An 18,896-nucleotide genomic window follows, 5' to 3' on the forward strand; every position below is an offset into this window, starting at 1 on the left:
GTGTGTGTTTATGAGGGTACCAATTAATAGAACTTGATCTAAAATTCTTTTAGGGATGCCTCTACTATCTAAATGTTTGTTTTACCATTCTGGTGCTAAATTATCAGTATCTAAGTTGTTCGGCATTTCAGCTGAAGTAGTTTAGTTTTTATTTATTTAGTTTTTAAAGTTTTAAAAAATAAATTTATTTATTTATTTATTTCTGGCTGTGTTGGGTCTTCGTTGCTGCGTGCGGGCTTTCTCTGGTTGTGGCGAGCGGGGGCTACTCTTCGTTGCAGTGTGCGGGCTTCTCATTGCGGTGGCTTCTCTTGTTGCGGAGCACGGGCTCTAGGCACGCGGGCTTCAGTAGCTGTGGCTCCTGGGCTCTAGAGCACAGGCTCAGTAGTTGTGGTGCACGGGCTTAGTTGCTCCGCGGCATGTGGATCTTCCTGGACCAGGGCTCGAACCCATGATTCTCAACCACTGCGCCACCAGGGAAGCCCCAGTTTATTTTTTTAAGTTCACTATGACTTGGTAGATTGAACTGAGCATCTTTTGCAGGCAAGATCTAATGCATTACTAGACAGCTATAACGATAGAAAATTTAATTTTGTAAATACATTTAAGAATAGATGGCTTCTTTCTGAATATTTTTGAGAAAAATGGGGTACTACCTTACCTAAACATTAAGATCTGTAAACAGGCCAGTTTTTAGATAAAATTACTACTACTTTGTTTGGCAAATTTAATTCAGTTTAATTTAGCTTAATTGTTTACATTTACTTCATAAACACTTTCCCTTCTCAAGTTAAAAAAAAACAATGTGCAGAGGGATTTTTAATAATTATTCGGATCAACATACTTAAATAGTCTGCTATTAACAGTATTACTATAGCTAAATAAGCTTTTGGGAGCTCAACCTTTGAACTATATTTTGGTTCAGCAGGGAAAAATGCCTCTTTGTAAAACGGGTTTGAAAATAAAAATGATAATGTTGATTTCAGCACCACTGTGCCATCACCACCAGGCTTATGACACATAGAAAGCAAGGACAACCGTCTGTATGAATTCGCTCCTCTGGACTAGTGAACAGGACACACACCAAATGGAGAGAGTCACATTGACTAATGAAAAACAAAAGCTCTTGGCACTAAACACAGTAAATAGATTATAAGTAGAGTGGATGTCTGTTGTCTCAGGAGGAGAGACTCCTCCTTGTAAGAGGAGTGATTAGTTTTTCTCTGGAACACCTTCTCCTGTCCTAGACATAGCCCCAAATCACCACTAACTTCTAGTAAGACTTCTACCGAAAGCTTTTTTTGTTTTTTGTTTTGTTTTTTTGTACTTCAAGTCTTTCTACTTAGAAAACTGATAAGTACTTTTTGATACATTTCTTTCTCCACTAAAAGCACTCTAAATTTTCAAATCAAGTAGGTTTGAAGACTAGAAGAGATAGAGAATATCCACTAGAGAATAAATTTACAAACTAACTTACTAGGATAGCAGCTCAAGGAAGGAAGAATGAGCAGGAGGATTGGGTAAGGAAGGGAAAAAAATTCATCATTTTTGTGCATTTAATATGAGCCAGATGTGTTTAAAATATTTTCTCATTTACATATTGATTTATCAAACACATGACATTGCTCTGTGCTAGGCACCGTTCTAAGTCCTTTATAAATATTAACTTCCATAATTCTTGTAAGTCTTGCATTAACATAATAAGCATGTACACAAGTTGGCCATCATTATCTTTATTTTAGTCAACAGGAAACTGAAGCACAGAAAGTTTAAGTAATTTGCCTAAACTCACACAGCCAGTGAGTGTCTGAGCCAAGATTCAGACCTAGCGTTGGGGCCTTCATCACTGTGCTCTGCCATCATTGGAGCATCACATCCACTCTGTAAGGCTGGCATGGCTTATATCCATTTTAGAGACATGGATCCTGTGTCTGGTGAAATAACTCAGGGTCAGCCTTGAACTTATTTTCTTTCCCCACCGTTAGCTCTTCTTATACTTCCTGTTCTTACTAATGATATCAACATTTACCCAGTCATCCAAATCTGAAATTGAATTATAGGTTTCAGTGTTTTCAGGTGAGTATCTCAGCCCTTCTTTTAATATCTTCTGCTACTATGTGAAACTGGGCCCTTATTATTCTGCACTAAACCAGGATTGGAATCTCAAATGCTAACGGAAGCAGGCAGGTAATGCAAGGAGTGAAGGAGGCTGGGCCTGAGGGAAGAAAGTTGGCGGACTCTGGCGGGATGCGGGCTTGCAAGGGGCCTGCTTCTTCTGTCCTTGCTGCCTATTTGCAGGCAGGAATATGGGTTCAAATTTGACAGACTTGATTTTTGGAGAGGAACCAGAAACCTGGATTTTTACGTGAAATCTTCTAATGTCTGAATCATAGTGCAAGTCACACAAAACATGGCTGCAGGCCACCAGTTTGTAACCCCTGAGTGTTTATTACTGAGTCCCCTAACCTGATTTACACTCCTCTAGTCTAGTCTACTCCCAGCTTTCTTGCCATCTTCCCTTTGCTAGCATAATCTATCTGAAGTGCCAATCAGATAGAATTTTAGGGGTGGTTAGGCGGATTAAAAGTATTAAAACATGTAACATTTTTAGAAAAGTTCTTGTACTGGGGTACGCACTCAATTAATGTTCTTTATTGGCTATTAGTTCTTCACTTAATTAAAAGCCTTAAATGACTCCCATTTATACTCAGGATAATTTTTTAACATGGCATAAAAGGTATTTTATCATGATTCCTAACTGACTTTCCACCTTCATCTTTGGCTGTTTCACCAAATGTATACTCAAGCCCTTCTCTGCACTCAAGTGTGTCAGTTGATTTCATGCCCTTTCACCTCTTCCTCTTCTGCCCTGGTCGTCTGACTTGTGAACTCTTATCCTTCCCAACCCACCACCAAGATTCAAGTCAGGCATCTCCTCCTCTCTTAAACCTCTGACTACACTTTTCCTTGAGTTTCCCTTGTGTCCGCATAGGATTGTGAACTCCCTAAGGGCAAGGACTGTATTTTATCATTCTGAGTACTTTGTGCAGTGCTGGAAGGTAGTGTATATCTGCAGTAAATGTTGGTTGGAAATAATACAACTAGTAAAAGTTAGTGCTGGGACTTGAACTCTCACCTGACCGTGAATTTCTTGCTCTTCGGATTATACCTCATAGAGGAAAGAAGCTGTGGATGCTCTGTTATCATTAGGGACCCAACGGACACAGTGTCCAACCTGAGGACCTGTTGCAGCCTAGGACACTATGGCGGCAACTAATGATGAATCTACGAAAATTTTTATACACCAAGGCATTAATGATACTCTGAAATATAATATGAGGAAGCTAAGGTGAAATCATCGGTTAAATAGTGTTTTACCAGTCAGGTAAAGCAGCTCTGTTTTCCTATTTTAGAAGTGTGATGGCAAATGCTGGAGACACTACATGTATTTATAGATGGCCTGAGTGCCAGATTTGTTATCTCCTTTCCCCAGGCTTGATAAACACGAAAGAATGCTGGACTCAACGATTGGTAGAGTCTCCATTAATGAACAGGGGAGTCTGGAGAAAACACATGAACAGGAAATCCAGGGGCACCTAGTGTTGTTTTTATCAGTCCAGGAATTCTAGACTTGCAAATTGTATCCTGTTCTTTTTCTGGCTAAAGAAAGGGCTTTAGTAAAAGACAAAGAACAGTGTGAAATCCATTAGAGGAATAAATCTGCAGTATAATAAGTGCCAGTCATCCAGACCATTCTTTTTAATAACTTGGTCACTTCTGTTCTTAGTTATGTTTAATTTGAATTTTATAAAGCCTACTTGTGTCTGGTTGGAGAGTAATAATTTTTTCTTGTTTTTTTAAGCTAATCTCTAAAAGATGTTATTCAGTCAAGACTAAGGGTGGGATTTTTGGCTTTTACTGTAGTTGTATCTCTCAAGTAGGATTTGTCTCTCTGAAGCTTAACATAACAGTAAGTAATTCTTTAGTTTTTAATCCAAAGGAAATTATTAGATATGGGACATATATAATTTAAAATCCATTAAACTTGAGTTCAGTTGCTCACCGTCATTTACAGAATGCCGACTGTGTGCTCAGCACTTGGCCAGGTGCTGTAATACTTCGTTACAAAGATGAATAGACATAGGTTTTGCTCTGATTTGGTTTTTAAACAGGGCTTGCACTCTTGCATGTATGTATAACTAGAATGGAAAGACCATAGTGATGATGGTTAAATTATACAGTGTTTGGAAGTTGTTTTTCATTACTCGATATCCACTTCTGAATCTTGGAGTTATAAACTCATTACGTCTTTATAATGGAGAAACCTGATCTTCTCTTTACCCCTCTTGTATAAAGACCTCAGGTTCAAAAATCTTTATCTAAAACAATTTCATATTTATTTCTGTACTGTTAATGCAAACAATTTCTGTAGTTTGGAATTGTTTTCAATTCCCTAACTTCTTTATGTTTCACCAAAATTTCCCCCAAAGTTTTTCTCAGTAATATTTCTGCCCACTGCTAGCCCCCCCAATTTTGCATCATCTGGGAAAGCCCAGTCAGTAGCAGGGCTTAATATTGGCCATCTCCTCTAGCCACTTTGAAGTGGGCAGAGGTGTCCTGGGCAGGATAGCAATCGATCTTTTTTTTTTTTTTTAAGATTCCACCTTATCCTTATGCCATTAAACAGTTAAATTGCATAACAGTTCTCTGTTTTGTTGCCATGCTTACCAAGCAGTCTTCTTCAGTCTGTACATTCAGCTTGTCTACAAGGACGGAGCACATTTGCCCAGAGATACAAGTATCTGTTTCGTGTTCCTCAGTTTCTTATTGTGTGAATCAGCAAATTGCCGTTACGTCTTGTGTATCAGTCTCTTGTGAACTTGGGCGAGGATAAAGGAGCCTCCAGAGTTCCCTTGTCCTGGGACGCTGGCAGCTGAAGGCCAGACCTTGCTTCTTGCCAGACAGAGCAGAGCAGCGTGTCAGCTGCCTTCCAAGGCCACACCCTGAGTTCATCATACATCTTTCTTTCCAACTTCTACAAATATTACTGATGTGTTATTTCCTTGTGCTTTTTTCAAGGGGCATGGTTTTGTTTGTTAGTCTTTTCATCATTCAGTTTTTGAAAGGAAACTATAGATAACTATAGTTGGGTCTTGACCTTTTTTCCTCCTGCAGATTGGCAAACCAATCTGAAAATTCTCTATCAGCTGCAGATACTCTGGACAAATCAGAAAGCACTCTAAAATTTCTAGGTATTAATTACTCTTTGTTGGAGTCTCTAAGTCCCCCTCCCCCAGATATTGAAAAAGAGTAGCAGGCACTTTTTTTACCAGTGTTTAAAGATAACTATCTATAAATTTAAATTTTATATGCCTAAGAGGCTCCCTAGAATACTACTGCAAATGTTTACCTAACCCTCTTTTGAGGATTCAGGATACATATTAACATATTAATGATGCCAGGAAGTCTTGCAGTAAGAAACTTTGTATAATCTGGATTTCCTAAATTTATTTGAAATCCTCCACCTCTAGTCCATCCTCCCAGCTGCCCTCTCCTCACCAAATCCCCAAATCCCAATTAGCAAACACGATTTGGGTTGTTTGCTATATACAATCCCATTCCCTCTTTTCCTTTCTTTGACTTTTCTGCATGTGATCCTGAAACATAAAACACGAACCCAGGTGAGATTTCCGAAGACGGTATGGCAGCATTGCCTTAGGTAGCATTCCAAGCTTAGTGCTTGAAAATCACTTGGCCAGAATAATTCTTGAGCTTATTTTTATTACTGTTTAAAAAATAATGCTCACTGTCATTAAAGCACATTAAAAAATTAACCTAGATGCCTAAAATAATGTCTTACATTTGTATAATTTCTACGTTATATTATCTCAGATGGCCTTAGAGTAGGCCTGTGAACGAGGCAGAGCAAGTACTGTAATTCCTGTCTGGGCCGGAAAGTGACTTGAGTTCAGAGCGTTCTGGTGCTTTGAATAAGACCATGTGATCAGTTAGCAGCAGGACCTGGATTAGATCTCTAAATATCTGACTCCAAGGTTCAGTAAGTTTCGTTTTCCACAGTTGCCAACCTTTATAGGCAGTTTTTGCTAATTTTTTCAATGCTCCTCCCACACCGCCCCCTCCCCCCGCCATTTGATAGGTGGACTCCTTCACTCATTAATGCCTACTGTGTGTCCAATACGGTGCTATCAAGGTGAATGCTCAAAAATGATTCAGAAAAAGTTCTTGCCCAGAAGTGTTCCTAGTTTAGGGGGATAGGCAGGTGACGTGATCAGCGCCAGTCCTGGGAGTATTTGTTACAAATGGTAGAGAGCACGCTCGGAAGAACGCCGTTTGGCCCCTTCTGGTCCATCGATGTCTCTTCTGGCAGGGAACCTTAGAGAAGTCACCGCAGTAAGGCTTCAGACAAACTGGGCTGTAAAGGATCAGCAGGATGCCTGCAAATAGAGTGTAGGACGTAACTGGTTCAGGAATAGGTCCTGTGAGGGCTTGGAGGCATGAAAGGGCCAAGTATGTTGGGAGAAGAGTGAGTGGTGAGGAAGGGCAGCAGATAAGGCCAGAAAGGCAAGTTGGAGTTAGCACTTGGGTGGAGTTGGACTCTGCAGCTCACCAGCTGTGTGACTTGTCCAAGCTTCACTTCCTTTCTTTACCAGGCTTCTGTGAGGAAGAAATGCAGTCATGCCTAGGAGTGCCACTGCCTTAAATCCTCAGGCAAGAAAAGGGGAAAATTAATGAATAAACTCTCATCAAGTTTCTTTTAGATACCAGCACTCCGCGTTTGTGCGTTGTCTATGTTTATCTTGCTAAGCTAATTTGCTGTACGTGCCATGAACAATTTAAACAAGTAATGTCATCAGCTTCTTGTTATAAAAAGATTTATAGGGGCTTCCCTGGTGGCGCAGTGGTTGGGAGTCCGCCTGCCGGTGCAGGGGACACGGGTTCGTGCCCTGGTCCGGGAAGATCCCACGTGCCGCGGAGCGGCTGGGCCCATGAGCCGTGGCCGCTGAGCCTGTGCGTCCGGAGCCTGAGCTCCGCAGCGGGAGAGGCTGCAACAGTGAGAGGCCCGCGTACTGCAAAAAAAAAAAAAAAGATTTATAGTAGTCAGCAGAGGAACAAGTTTATGATGTTAAAATAATCGACATAATGAGGCTGAAGCAGTAAATGGAGGTGTAAACCCACTAAGACAACAGTGGAACTGGGAGTTTGCCATAGTTAAACTGTTTACTTTCAACCTGTATTTGACTTGTTTCACATGAAGAACAAGAAAGGTCTTTGGTTCATTCCACTATCCCTGGAGTACAGCCCAGTTGAGGTCGATATCCAGGGCTCTGTGTCTTTATGTAGTTAAGAAGAGGTAGGTGTTGGGGAATAGGTGGCAGATTTGGAAGAATACTTTTCAGCTAAGAATGCAACATTGGATGGTCACCCTGGCAATCTGGATCTCCTCTAGGATAGTCTGTTATGATTCCCGTCCAGATAAGCAAAAACCTCTTTAATGTATGGAACCATTCTAGGTTTTTTGTTTGTTTTTTGTGGGGGTTTTTTTGGGGTCTAGATGTGGACTATGGTAGGCAAGTCTCTTAGGGTCAGTGCCCACCTATAGCAGCCACCAGAGATCAGTCTTACATTCCTTATCTTGTCTAATTGTCCACATTATCTTTTTTTGGCCACACCACGTGGCATGTGGGATCTTAGTTCCCCGACCAGGGATCGAACCCGTGCCCCCTACAATGGAAGTGCGGACTCTTAACCACTGGACCGCCAGGGAAGTCCCCACATTATCTTCTTTAAACCAGCACTTTGTTTGCCTGGCTCAGTGGTTTTTAAAAGTTAGCTTTAAGTAGACAGACATTGTTCAGGAAAAGCCATAAAACTTCCATGTTGTCACCTGGCTTGAATCATACATTTTTGTTTCCTGCCTGGTTCCTACAGGGATTTGAGTTTCATTTGAATGTCTTAACTGTTAGGGTAAAATGTTGTTGACTAGTAGAAATTAAACCATTTCTAGAATTTGTTAAAAGGGATAGAAAGTGTTCTTTCTGTTGAGTAATTTGTGTCTCTGTGTTGTTCTAGTTTCTGTTACTATGGCAATGACGGCAGGGACCACAACCACCTTTCCTATGAGCAACCATACCCGGGAAAGAGTGACTGTGGCCAAGCTCACGCTGGAGAATTTTTACAGCAACCTCATTTTACAGCATGAAGAGAGAGAAACCAGGTATAGTAAAGGCTGGTCAGAATTTTCTGTGTAGTTAAACAAGCTGTTATACTGCAAGTGGGATGTAAGCATGTTGTCCATGAATAATATAAATATTGTGGGTCCCTGTATACTGACAGTATACCTGGTTCCTTGTTTTATTTTCACAGAATAGTGTCCTGTCCTGGGCACCTATACACTTATATCACATGTCAATTGATGTTTTAAACAAAACGTTTCTAACCATGAAATTATGGTATATCTTTATACTTTCTTTTTTTTTTATACTTTCTTTTAGAGGGCTACTTAATGACTGCCTTTAATCCAGAAACATTTGGTGTTGTGTGTATATCAGTGGAAATGGGAGAATTATAAAAAGAATGAATGACGTTATTTTGCCTTCAGGAAACTTATAGTAAGGGAGATAATGCACATGAATATTACATGAAAGGGTGAAAAGTATGCCCTTTGAGAAGGGCAAAGAAGGGGGAGATTGTTTTTGACTAAGGCCACTGGGAAGGCTTCATAAATGGTGGTGGCATTTAAACAGAGCTCGTAAGGAAGAGTACTATTTATATATACATAAAAGGGAGAAGAAAGAGGTTAAGGAGCAGGAGGAAGGATATCAGAGACAGAAGAAAGCACCTTTACTGCCAGGTCAAGGCACTGTCCAGTTTAACTCAAGCTGGATTTTTACCGTTTCCTGAGAGCCTTGGATGCTTTGTAGTGGAGCTATTTTCATGGTAGTAAAGAGCCTTGAAAACTTTTGAACAGAAGATTTAAATGATCACAGGTGTTTCTCTGGAAGATTACTTTAGTTGTGATGTACAGAGTGGATTGTGGGAGGAGGGATCAGAAACAGGAAAGGCTAGCGCTGTAGTCCAGGCCAGTGGAAGGGAGGCTTGCTTTAGGATTATGACAACAACAGGGAAGAACTGAGTGAGAAAGACAGAAAAAACACGGCAACTACCCAAATATGGTACGTGAGAGAAAGTAGTCAACGCTGGCTCTGAAATTTCACACCTGGGCAACCAGAAAGTGGTACAACTTAGTGAAACAGAACTCGAGGGGAAGAATCTGGTTTTGAACATAATTTTGGGCAGGTCCAACTACAGATTAGACGTGGCTGGGGAGAGAATTAGAACTAGAAAATGAAACTTAAGTAACTATTCGGAAGTCAACTTAGAGTAAGGAAATATAAAAGAGAGCTAAGAAACGTGGAGAATAGTGAGGAGAACAAACGTATCTTTGATCCAATTTCCTAAAGGAAGAGAGGAAAGAGAACTAAGAGATTGCCATCAGCAGAAATTCCAAAAGATTCGACTTAGGCAGAAGGAAAGTGATCGCATTCAGAAGATCTAAATGTAAATATGTGGCTAAATCTCAGCCAAAATTGACTGTGTAAGAAAAATCAACAATAATGATAATGTCACATGTATTAAAAAAAAAGTATTTTCCTGCAGTAGACTGTCAGTCAAGAGGGAAGTAAGTGGAATTAAATTGTTCTTAGAGATCAGTGTGTCTCTAAGGATAGGGACACAACACAGAAAGGGGTAAAGATTGGTTAATTTAAGGCTTTGACAAATTAAGTGTACATGTAATTTCTAGGGTAGCCACTAAAAGAATAAAAATAGAGTTTGTAACTTTCAAACTAATAGAAGGAAAGAAAATGGATGGGGGAAAAATAAGTTCAGAAGAAGCCAAGGGAAAAAGAAAAACTGAAATACCAAAAGGCAGGCACAAGTAGAAACCACACCATAAGTTAGAAATAAATCCAAACATGTAAGAAATTATACTAATTGTAAATGTGATGGAAGTCTCTGGAAGTGAGCAGATCATCAAGGGAGACTGAATAAAGTAAAAGAGAACCAAGGAAGGAAAGACCTGTATTTTTCGACAGTCACTCAAGTTATTCATCAGAATTTTAAAGGTTCATTGTCTTTTATTGCTGAAACCTTAAAATAATTCAGTTTTGCTCTCTGTTCCCAAACAAAGGAAAATAGGAATAAAAGTATCTACTGTTATTAAAAAAAAAAAGCATGGTGGTGCCATGGAAGTCAAATTAAATAGTCAGCTATTTTCTAGAAGCTAATACTTTAAGAAACATGTGATGAATTTTTAAGGCTTAATTAACTGGGTAAATGCATAAGTCAAATAAAGTACCAGTCAGAACAAAGCATAAGGTCATTTTAGAAGGAAAGCTATTTTTTAGAAAGGTACAAGAGAAGTCCTTGGGTCTTCTCATTTAGGTATGGAAATGGATAGAAGTTATTGCATGTCTCCCTAGAAGGAGGGATAATTTACTGAAATATTAGCTTTAGCAAGGATTGAGGAAAGGGGACAGTAGGGATTTGCCAGAAGAATAAAGTTGTTCGTATATTGATAGTCCTCCTGGGTTAATGGTCCTCTTACTCTTTGGATTCTTCCTGCAGAGAAGAAAACTCAAATCATTCAACAAGCAGCTCTGTGGCGCCCGGAGGTGCCTGATGGCAGGCACAGAATCCAGCATTAGGAACTTAGTCCATTGGAAGGGTTGGGCTTGGGTGGATAATGTGTAAAAAAAGATAAAAATCAGTGTGATTAGCATCAGGGTAGGTGCTTATTACTAGAATTGAGAAAGTCAGTGGAGGATATACTTTTAGGTGCTGATTTATGAACAGGCTTTAGGTATTTTTGTTGTGAATTTTCCATAAGAAATAAAAAGGATCTTAACAGTGGTTTAGAAAAGAGCTTATCTTTGGACATATTGTCATAAACAACAAATGCCAAAAGATTTGTATGATGGTTTCAATCCTCAGCCCTTATACCCATTTGGATAAATCCTTGAAAGTTAGTCTTTATCTGAGACGCTCCAAAACTAATTAGGATGAGCTCTCCCAGGTTTATCTTTAGGAAAAAGAGCAATACCATGGAAATAAAATACTAATGGTCACTTGGAAATGAGTTGCAAAATGTGTACCACAGCTATCTCTCTGGTTACTAGTTATTTCATCCATCACCCCCCTCACCCGTAGCTTAAGTAACTTTAAGGGTGCATTTTAAAATATTGAAGAACTGAACTTGGCTATACCTAGAAAAGCAAATGTTCTGGTAGTTAATGGGTTATTTTTTAATGTACGTATATGACTTTCCAATTTTCCAAGAATTAGAATAAAATATACTTAATTGCGCTGAACATCTTTCTGTGATTAATTAGGAAAATCAAGTTTAGTGTTTAAGTGAAGCACTTAGACAAGCTCCTTTAGCTAATAAGCGTTAAAACCAAGGTTTGAGCACAGGGATGTCCACCTTAAAAAATTTTACTTTTAGTCACTGTAGTTACCTTTTTATACATCTAGTATAAACTCTGATAAATGTTAATGATTTTGGAGATTTGAACACTAGATAACAGAATTTTCTGTATCAGAACATGAGTCACCTTTGTTAACGATTCATTTAGGCAGCTTTAGAAGTAAATTATTCATTTGGCTAGTATTGAGGCAGCTAATTCTGGACTGTATTTATATTTTGAGAAAGAAATATTTATATGTGCATATATGTTTATAAATATTAGTCACTATTCTTGGTGATTATTTTGATTCAACTTGAAAGATTTTTTTAGCATGGCAAACTGAGTGTAAACTTGAAAAAATAAATGTACATTTCTTAAATGGGAATACTTAGGTACATATTAAAATTTAAATAATTTTTTTTGAAAAGGCAGAAGAAATTAGAAGTGGCTATGGAAGAAGAAGGATTAGCAGATGAAGAGGTATGTAAGCTATAATTACTATGACTCTAGTTAACAGTACTCTCTTATATAATTGAAAGTTGCTAAATCTTAAATGCTCTCACTACAAAAAAAAAATAGTTATGTGAGGTAATGGATGTGTTAACTAACTTTATTGTGGTCATCATTTCACAATGTACATTGTGAAATCATCACATTGTAGGGACTTCCCTGGTGGTCCAGTGGTTAGGACACCACACTTCCACTGCAGGGGGTCCGGGTTCAATCCCTGGTCAGGGGAACTAAGATCCCGCAAGCCCAAGCCGAGCAGCATGGCCAAAAAAGAAAAAAACAAAATCATCACATTGTATACATTAAACTTACACAATGTTACATATCAATTATATCTCAATAAAAGGGGGAAAAACTACTGTATGAAAGCAACCCCAGTGACTTTTTCTTGTAATGGTATCAGATGATTTTATAACTTAGATAATGTGGGTTTCCTATTTGAACATGGGGTTCTTACTTTGTTGCTGTGATGGAAATCTTTGAAAGGGGGCAGCTTTTTTTTTTAATTCCAAGAACATATATATATTCAGTGAATAGTATCTAGTGCGAGGAATAAGAAAAGAGGGCTTCAAGAATAATTGATCAGTTGCCAAATTTCCTTACATTTTTCCTAAATATTTCTTAAAACCACCCAGTTCACTAGTCTGGTGCCATGAACCCAGTGGTTTAAACTACCGTGTATTTCCCCTGAAGAATCGCTGTCCCCAACTGGTCTCTCTTCCTCCATTCTCAGCCACATTCCCACTCCCAGTTTTTCTACACACGTCAACTAGGGTTATCTGTCAAAAACCAGATTTGACCATGTCACTCTTTTGCTTAATACCCTTCACTGGCTCCCAAGTACTCTTGGGATAAGGCTAACTCTTTAACATGGGTGTACAAGGCCAGTTATGATTTGGCCTCTGCTTCCCTGTCTCTAGCCTCGTCTTTTGTCACCCTACCGCCAGGCTGACCAACAATGTCAAATTACTTTCATTTCCACACTCTTGCCTGTGAACCTTTTCCCGTGCTTTATTTTGCTGCTTGGAACTCTTCTTTCCTCCTGCCTGAGTCTCATTATTCTTCAAGACTCTTTCCATCTCACTTTAGGCATCATGTCCACTGGGACAGAACTCTCTGTTCCTGTCCCTGTGGCAGCCTTAAAATACCATCTTCCCAGAGTAGAAACTCCTTACATCTCCAGGGCTGTCAGAGGGTGAGAATAAATATTTGGTGAATAAATGAACAAATGGACAATGGATCTCTTCCTAAAGAGTTTACAGATTGGAAGGAAAGATTACGTGTGCGTGTAAAAATATATACACATGATAGAATGTGGCAAACTTTGAAAATATGGAGATTTTTTTCCCCCTGATTCAGGGGATCAGAAAACGTTTCATGGAAGAAGTAACAATTGATTTGAATCTTAAAGAAATAGGTAGAATTTACATGATCATTAAGAGGTATGTACAAAATAATGAATATATGAAGACTGTTGAACTTTAATAATGAACAACTGTATGAAAGCAGGTGTCCAAGGGCCAAGCAGGTAAACATAAATGAGAAAAGCTGGCCACGCTTGTTTCATAGTGACGTCTTAGGTTATATTCTTTTGATCTAACATACTTTGCATATTCAACTCTTATTTTTTTTTCATTTCCATGAAGAAATAGATTCTTTTTTTGCCTTGTTGTAAAAGATTCCCTCCTCACAGTTTATCTTTTGATAAAGACGTACCACTTTTCACTTTACTGAAAGAGAACAAGAGCACCAGCCCGATTATACCTGTCGCCTGGTGACTGGCGCCTTGATAGGGACTGACCGGTCCCAGAGCTGCTTGCTGCCCACCCAAGGGGGCTGCACCATTGGCCCAGTGAGGCCAAGTTCCTATTTTTCAAGAGAAGCTGGAAATCTGGACTTTTGTGAAAACACTCGCTTTTTAAAATATTGACAAGTCATTAGAGTGATTTGAAGACAACTTGGGGTGGGCTTCCCTGGTGGCGCAGTGGTTGGGAGTCCGCCTGCCGATGTAGGGGACGCGGGTTCGTACCCTGGGCCAGGAGGATCCCGCATGCCGCGTAACGGCTGGGCCCGTGAGCCATGGCCGCTGAGCCTGTGCGTCCGGAGCCTGTGCTCCGCAACTGGAGAGGCCACAACAGTGAGAGGCCCGTGTACCACAAAAAACAAACAAACAAACAAAAAACAACTTGGGGGCCCAAATCAAATGCATCTGTGAGTTGAGTACAGCTTGTAGCTTCCAGCTTGTAATCTCTGGTTCACACCAGGAAGTACTAAGTACATCTGGAGCTGTTTTCTTTGTTTCTCCTTAAATAACTTGTAGAAAATGTGAGGTGATTTTACCCCTAAAAATGCTCATTGGGGGCTTCCCTGGTGGCGCAGTGGTTGAGAGTCCGCCTGCCAATGCAGGGGACACGGGTTCGTGCCCCGGTCTGGAAGGATCCCACATGCCGCGGAGTGGCTGGGCTCCTGGGCCGTGGCCTCTGAGCCTGCGTGTCCGGAGCCTGAATTTATAAAACATCTAAAATTTTTGGTAAAGGTATTTGAATTCCACAAATGCTTCTTGTTAGGCCCCATACTGGGTCCCAGGCTGTCACATTCTATAAAATAGACATGGTCTCTCAATCTAATGTATAGTATTTTGGAACTATCTTTATGTGGGGTGGGTCTTTTCAAAGTAAAATTGTTTTATAAAAATAAATTCATCCTTAATCCATTCTGTAATAGAAAGTTATTTGTGAAATAATTTGTGAAAACTCAACCATATATAACGTGGCCTTAAAAAGCATTTATACTGAGATGAAGTTCTTAGCTGACCCCTTTCTTATCTTAAAACTTCTGTGTACACTGTCTTCTACAAAAACTGAGCACCCTACAGACTGAGAGTTTGAAGAACACCAATTTGAAAAGGAATGGAGAAAAAAAAGAAAATGGCGTACTTCTAGTTTCATCTCACTTAAAATCCCATCGAACATGGAATATTATTTACTCTAATGGAAAACCAAACTGGGCAAGTTTAAGCTGCAAGAGAGCCATGAGATGTTAAGTTTGTCCACAGATTTTTGTTGTTGTCTTTGGAGAGGAAAGAATGTGATTACCTCAAAAATGTTATTTGTTTTTCAAGGTGACTTAATCTACACAGGTTGTGAGCAGATGTATCAATGATTTTTCATCGATTTTTTTTTTTTTTTTTTTTTAGTTTAATGTGAACTTGTTTCAGCTCTCTCTGGACTACAACACTGACTCTAATATCATGGATAGATTTTTTTTTTTTAAAGTACTATAACAATGTTGTAGGTGATTTCCCTTTTTTGTAGGATTATATATACCATACACTGTGATCTCCCTTTTTGCCATTTAATAGCTGTCCCCAAAACTACATAAACATCATTTACTTACTGCACTACACAACCTATCAAATACTAATAAGCATTATTTTCTTCGGCTGTCTCTCGTCTGTCAATTTTGAGCATAATTTATGAAACTGTGTGATGAGGTTATCTTTTCCATTCAGATTAGACAAGTTTCTGAACTACATCCAACTGCACACTGTTTTATAATCCATAAAGTCATAAATTCAGAATGCCTTTCAAAATTCTTATATTTGTTCATTTATGTAATTTTAAAAAGGTCTTGTGCTGTTTTGAAAGATGGTGGTATAGTGCCACCATGTGGCCTTTTTTTAATTAGATATATAGTTGAAAAGCTACTTTTGAGCTCTCCTTTTGTTTTAATAATAATTCATTTTTCAACATTATTATTCAAAAGGCATTTTTAAACAAAGGTGGTCTTCACTGTTTTCACCATTGATGTGACTTTACTTAGCTGTTTAGATATTTAGATTGAAGACATATATCCTAATTTTATCCTCTTAGATTAACTTTGTTAGAGGTATCAGAATTCCGTTGCATTAATGATACATACTTGCATATTTCTTTCTTTTTTTAAAAAAATAAATTGATTTATTTTTGGCTGCGTTGGGTCTTCGTTGCTGTGCGCGGGCTTTCTCTAGTTGCGGCGAGCGAGAGCTACTCTTTGTTGCGGTGCGCAGGCTTCTCATTGCAGTGGCTTCTCTTATTGCGGATCATGGGCTCTAGGCGTGCGGGCTTCAGTAGTTGTGGCACGTGGGCTCAGTAGTTGTGCCTCAGCAGGCTCTAGAGCTTAGGCTCAGTAGTTGTGGCGCACGGGCTTAGCTGCTCCGCGGCATGTGGGATCTTCCTGGACCAGGGCTCAAACCCGTGTTCCCTGCATTGTAAGGCGGATTCTTAACCACTGCGCCACCAGGGAAGCCCATGCTTGCATATTTCTAATTAATAGTTCACCTTACCCTTTTGGAAACAGATGTACACAGGGGTAGGAAGGGACTACTCAGTGGTTATATCTTGTACTGCATTTAGGAGCAATGTTTCTGAACAGTTTCAGTCATTTTGACTTATTTTCTCCTCAGACCTGAACCACTGAAAGCTTGCTAGGGTTCAGTTGAAGATGAACCGAGGTTTAATTTTTTCCCTGATTTTGTTCATTACCCATCTATGTGACCTCTACTAGGAGAGGTAATTTGACATAATTCTATGTCAAAAAAAGAGAATTTTGTTTGGTGAGGGGAAAAATGAGGTTTAGAACAGTTAAATAAATGCCCATTCCAAGTGTAACCTTCAGGTATTTCATAATGTTTCTTATTAATAGTATTTTTTGTAATCTTTGGAGAATGAATTATGAAATTCTTGACTTGGATATTTTAAAGGATACTTTGTGTAATTATTTTTTTGTTGCAATTTCATATTTTCAAGAAGTTGTGTGACAAGTCTCAAGCACTTTATTAAAAATCTGCCCAAGAATAAATTCTACCATAAATAAATCTGTATGGAAATACTGCTGTTGTGTTATTTCGGTGTCAGAAGTCTCAGTAGTTGTGACAGAGCAACCTTGGAAATTAGGGAATTGAAGCAAAGTAGATTTCCTGACAGTAAAAAATCAATATCAGAATACTATTAGCATTTCCTAAAGTTTAATTTTTGTTTTTGAATTAATTTAGCATAAAAATGAAAGAATATGTGAACTAGTTAAGATGAAATATTTAATGGAGTCTGCCTCAAGAATAAAGATTTATCAATTGTTAACAATTTTAAAATGTTTTTTTCAGATTATTTTATTTTTTCCACGCTTAATAAATATTCAACTTTGGCAAATAAGTTATAGCACCAGTATATAATATTTAGATACATTACCCTCATTATAATGTATCTCATCTTTTAATACTATAGGCTTCCTTTGAAATAGTCCGATTTTAAAATCATCCTTTTTAACTGTCCTTTTTTAATAGAAAAAGTTACGTCGATCACAACATGCTCGCAAGGAAACGGAGTTCTTACGGCTCAAGCGGACCAGACTTGGCTTGGATGACTTTGAGTCTCTGAAAGTTATAGGAAGAGGAGCATTCGGAGAGGTGTGCTTCTTTTTTAAGTCGCTGCTGTTGAACATGTGCATCTTAAGATAGTTCAGAATATGTATTAAAATAGCTTAATATGTATTAAAGTAGTGTAGTATATTAAAATGTGTATTAAAATAGCTTAATTTTAATAGAATTTCTGAAATACCAGCAACAGCAAACTACAACACTGCTTTCTTTAAAGGAGCCTACCTTTCACTCTGAAACAAATAGTAGTGATTGTTTGATGCCATTTGTGATATGAATTTTTACATTCTAGGTTCGGCTGGTCCAGAAGAAAGATACAGGCCATATCTATGCAATGAAGATATTGAGAAAAGCTGATATGCTTGAAAAAGAGCAGGTATGAGCTCTTTAACACACGTAGCCAAAGGGGTGTCCACTGACTAGGTGTTAGAGCAAGTGCTAAAACTGGGACTTTTAGAAAGAAACCTACACATCTTACTATATAATCTGTAGACTTTTGGTAGCCTGCTTCGTTGTTTCTCAATTCTTATAGTTCAGATTTCTTCCAAATTCATAATCTGATTTACATGTCTAACAAAATACCACAGACTGGATGGCTTAAACAGCAGAAGTTTCTTTTCTCATAGTTCTGGAGGCTGGAAGTCCAAGAGCAAGCAGGGTTTGGTTGCTGGTGAGAGCGCTCTTCCTGGCTTGCAGACGGCCGCCTTCTCACCAGGTCCCTACATAGCCTCTCCTTGGTGTGTGCACAGAGAGGAGAGTGACTCTCTGGGGTCTCTTCATACAAGAACACTAGCCCTGCCCCTTACGACCTCACTAACCTTCAGTACCTTCTTAGAGGCCCGTCTCCAAACCCAGTCACACTGGGAGTTAGCACATCACCGTAGGAATTTTCAGGAGGGACAAAACATTCAGTCTGTAACAGAATACCTTCTTCTCTGATTTCAGTGAAAATAAAGGACAGTTCTCAGCTCTCTCAGTCCCTGTCACCTATCAAATAAGCAAACCAGTCTCTTGAGAATTTGCTGATTTTTACATATTTCCAAAATCTGTAACCACTCCAATTTTGTACTCCTGGGCTCTCTCCATGTTTCCTGTGACTTGATGCAGTTTATGGGGCGGCCATAAATCTGAAAACATCGATAGTATTATTTCATGCATTCACCTGTATCTCCAGTCTGGGTAGAACTCTAAGTGAATATATATGCTAGTGAAGGACTCAACAAGCGTACAGAAAGAGATGCACCTCTCTGTACCTAATGAAGAGTGCTAGTGAAGGACTCAACAAGGGTACAGAAAGAGATGGCACCTCTCTGTACCTAATGCTTGATTTCAGTCTTTAGTCCCACCTACAGCTTACTTTGTTATTAGAGCAGTATCATATTGATTTTTATTTAAATATGGCCCACTTTAATTTTCACTGCACTGTTTCACTTTATTTCTGTTCCATTTATTCAAGAATTTATTACGTGCTTATGATGTGTCAAATACTG

The 18,896-nt window shown here is 38.9% G+C and overlaps 1 protein-coding gene across 1 annotated transcript in view; it reads left to right on the forward strand.

The window, feature by feature from the left end:
- Positions 1-18,896, forward strand: part of STK38L (serine/threonine kinase 38 like) — a 75,851-nt gene that overhangs the window by 42,658 nt on the left and 14,297 nt on the right. The window contains exons 2-5 of the mRNA XM_024733218.1: positions 8,089-8,233; positions 11,912-11,963; positions 17,314-17,436; positions 17,699-17,782. Of these exons, the coding sequence (XP_024588986.1) occupies positions 8,100-8,233; positions 11,912-11,963; positions 17,314-17,436; positions 17,699-17,782 (393 nt within the window). The 5' untranslated portion in view covers positions 8,089-8,099. The remainder of the gene's footprint in view (positions 1-8,088; positions 8,234-11,911; positions 11,964-17,313; positions 17,437-17,698; positions 17,783-18,896) is intronic.

The sequence above is a fragment of the Neophocaena asiaeorientalis genome, unplaced genomic scaffold (assembly GCF_003031525.2).
Source record: "Neophocaena asiaeorientalis asiaeorientalis breed wild unplaced genomic scaffold, Neophocaena_asiaeorientalis_V1.1 scaffold150, whole genome shotgun sequence".
In the NCBI taxonomy this organism is placed as follows: domain Eukaryota; kingdom Metazoa; phylum Chordata; class Mammalia; order Artiodactyla; family Phocoenidae; genus Neophocaena; species Neophocaena asiaeorientalis.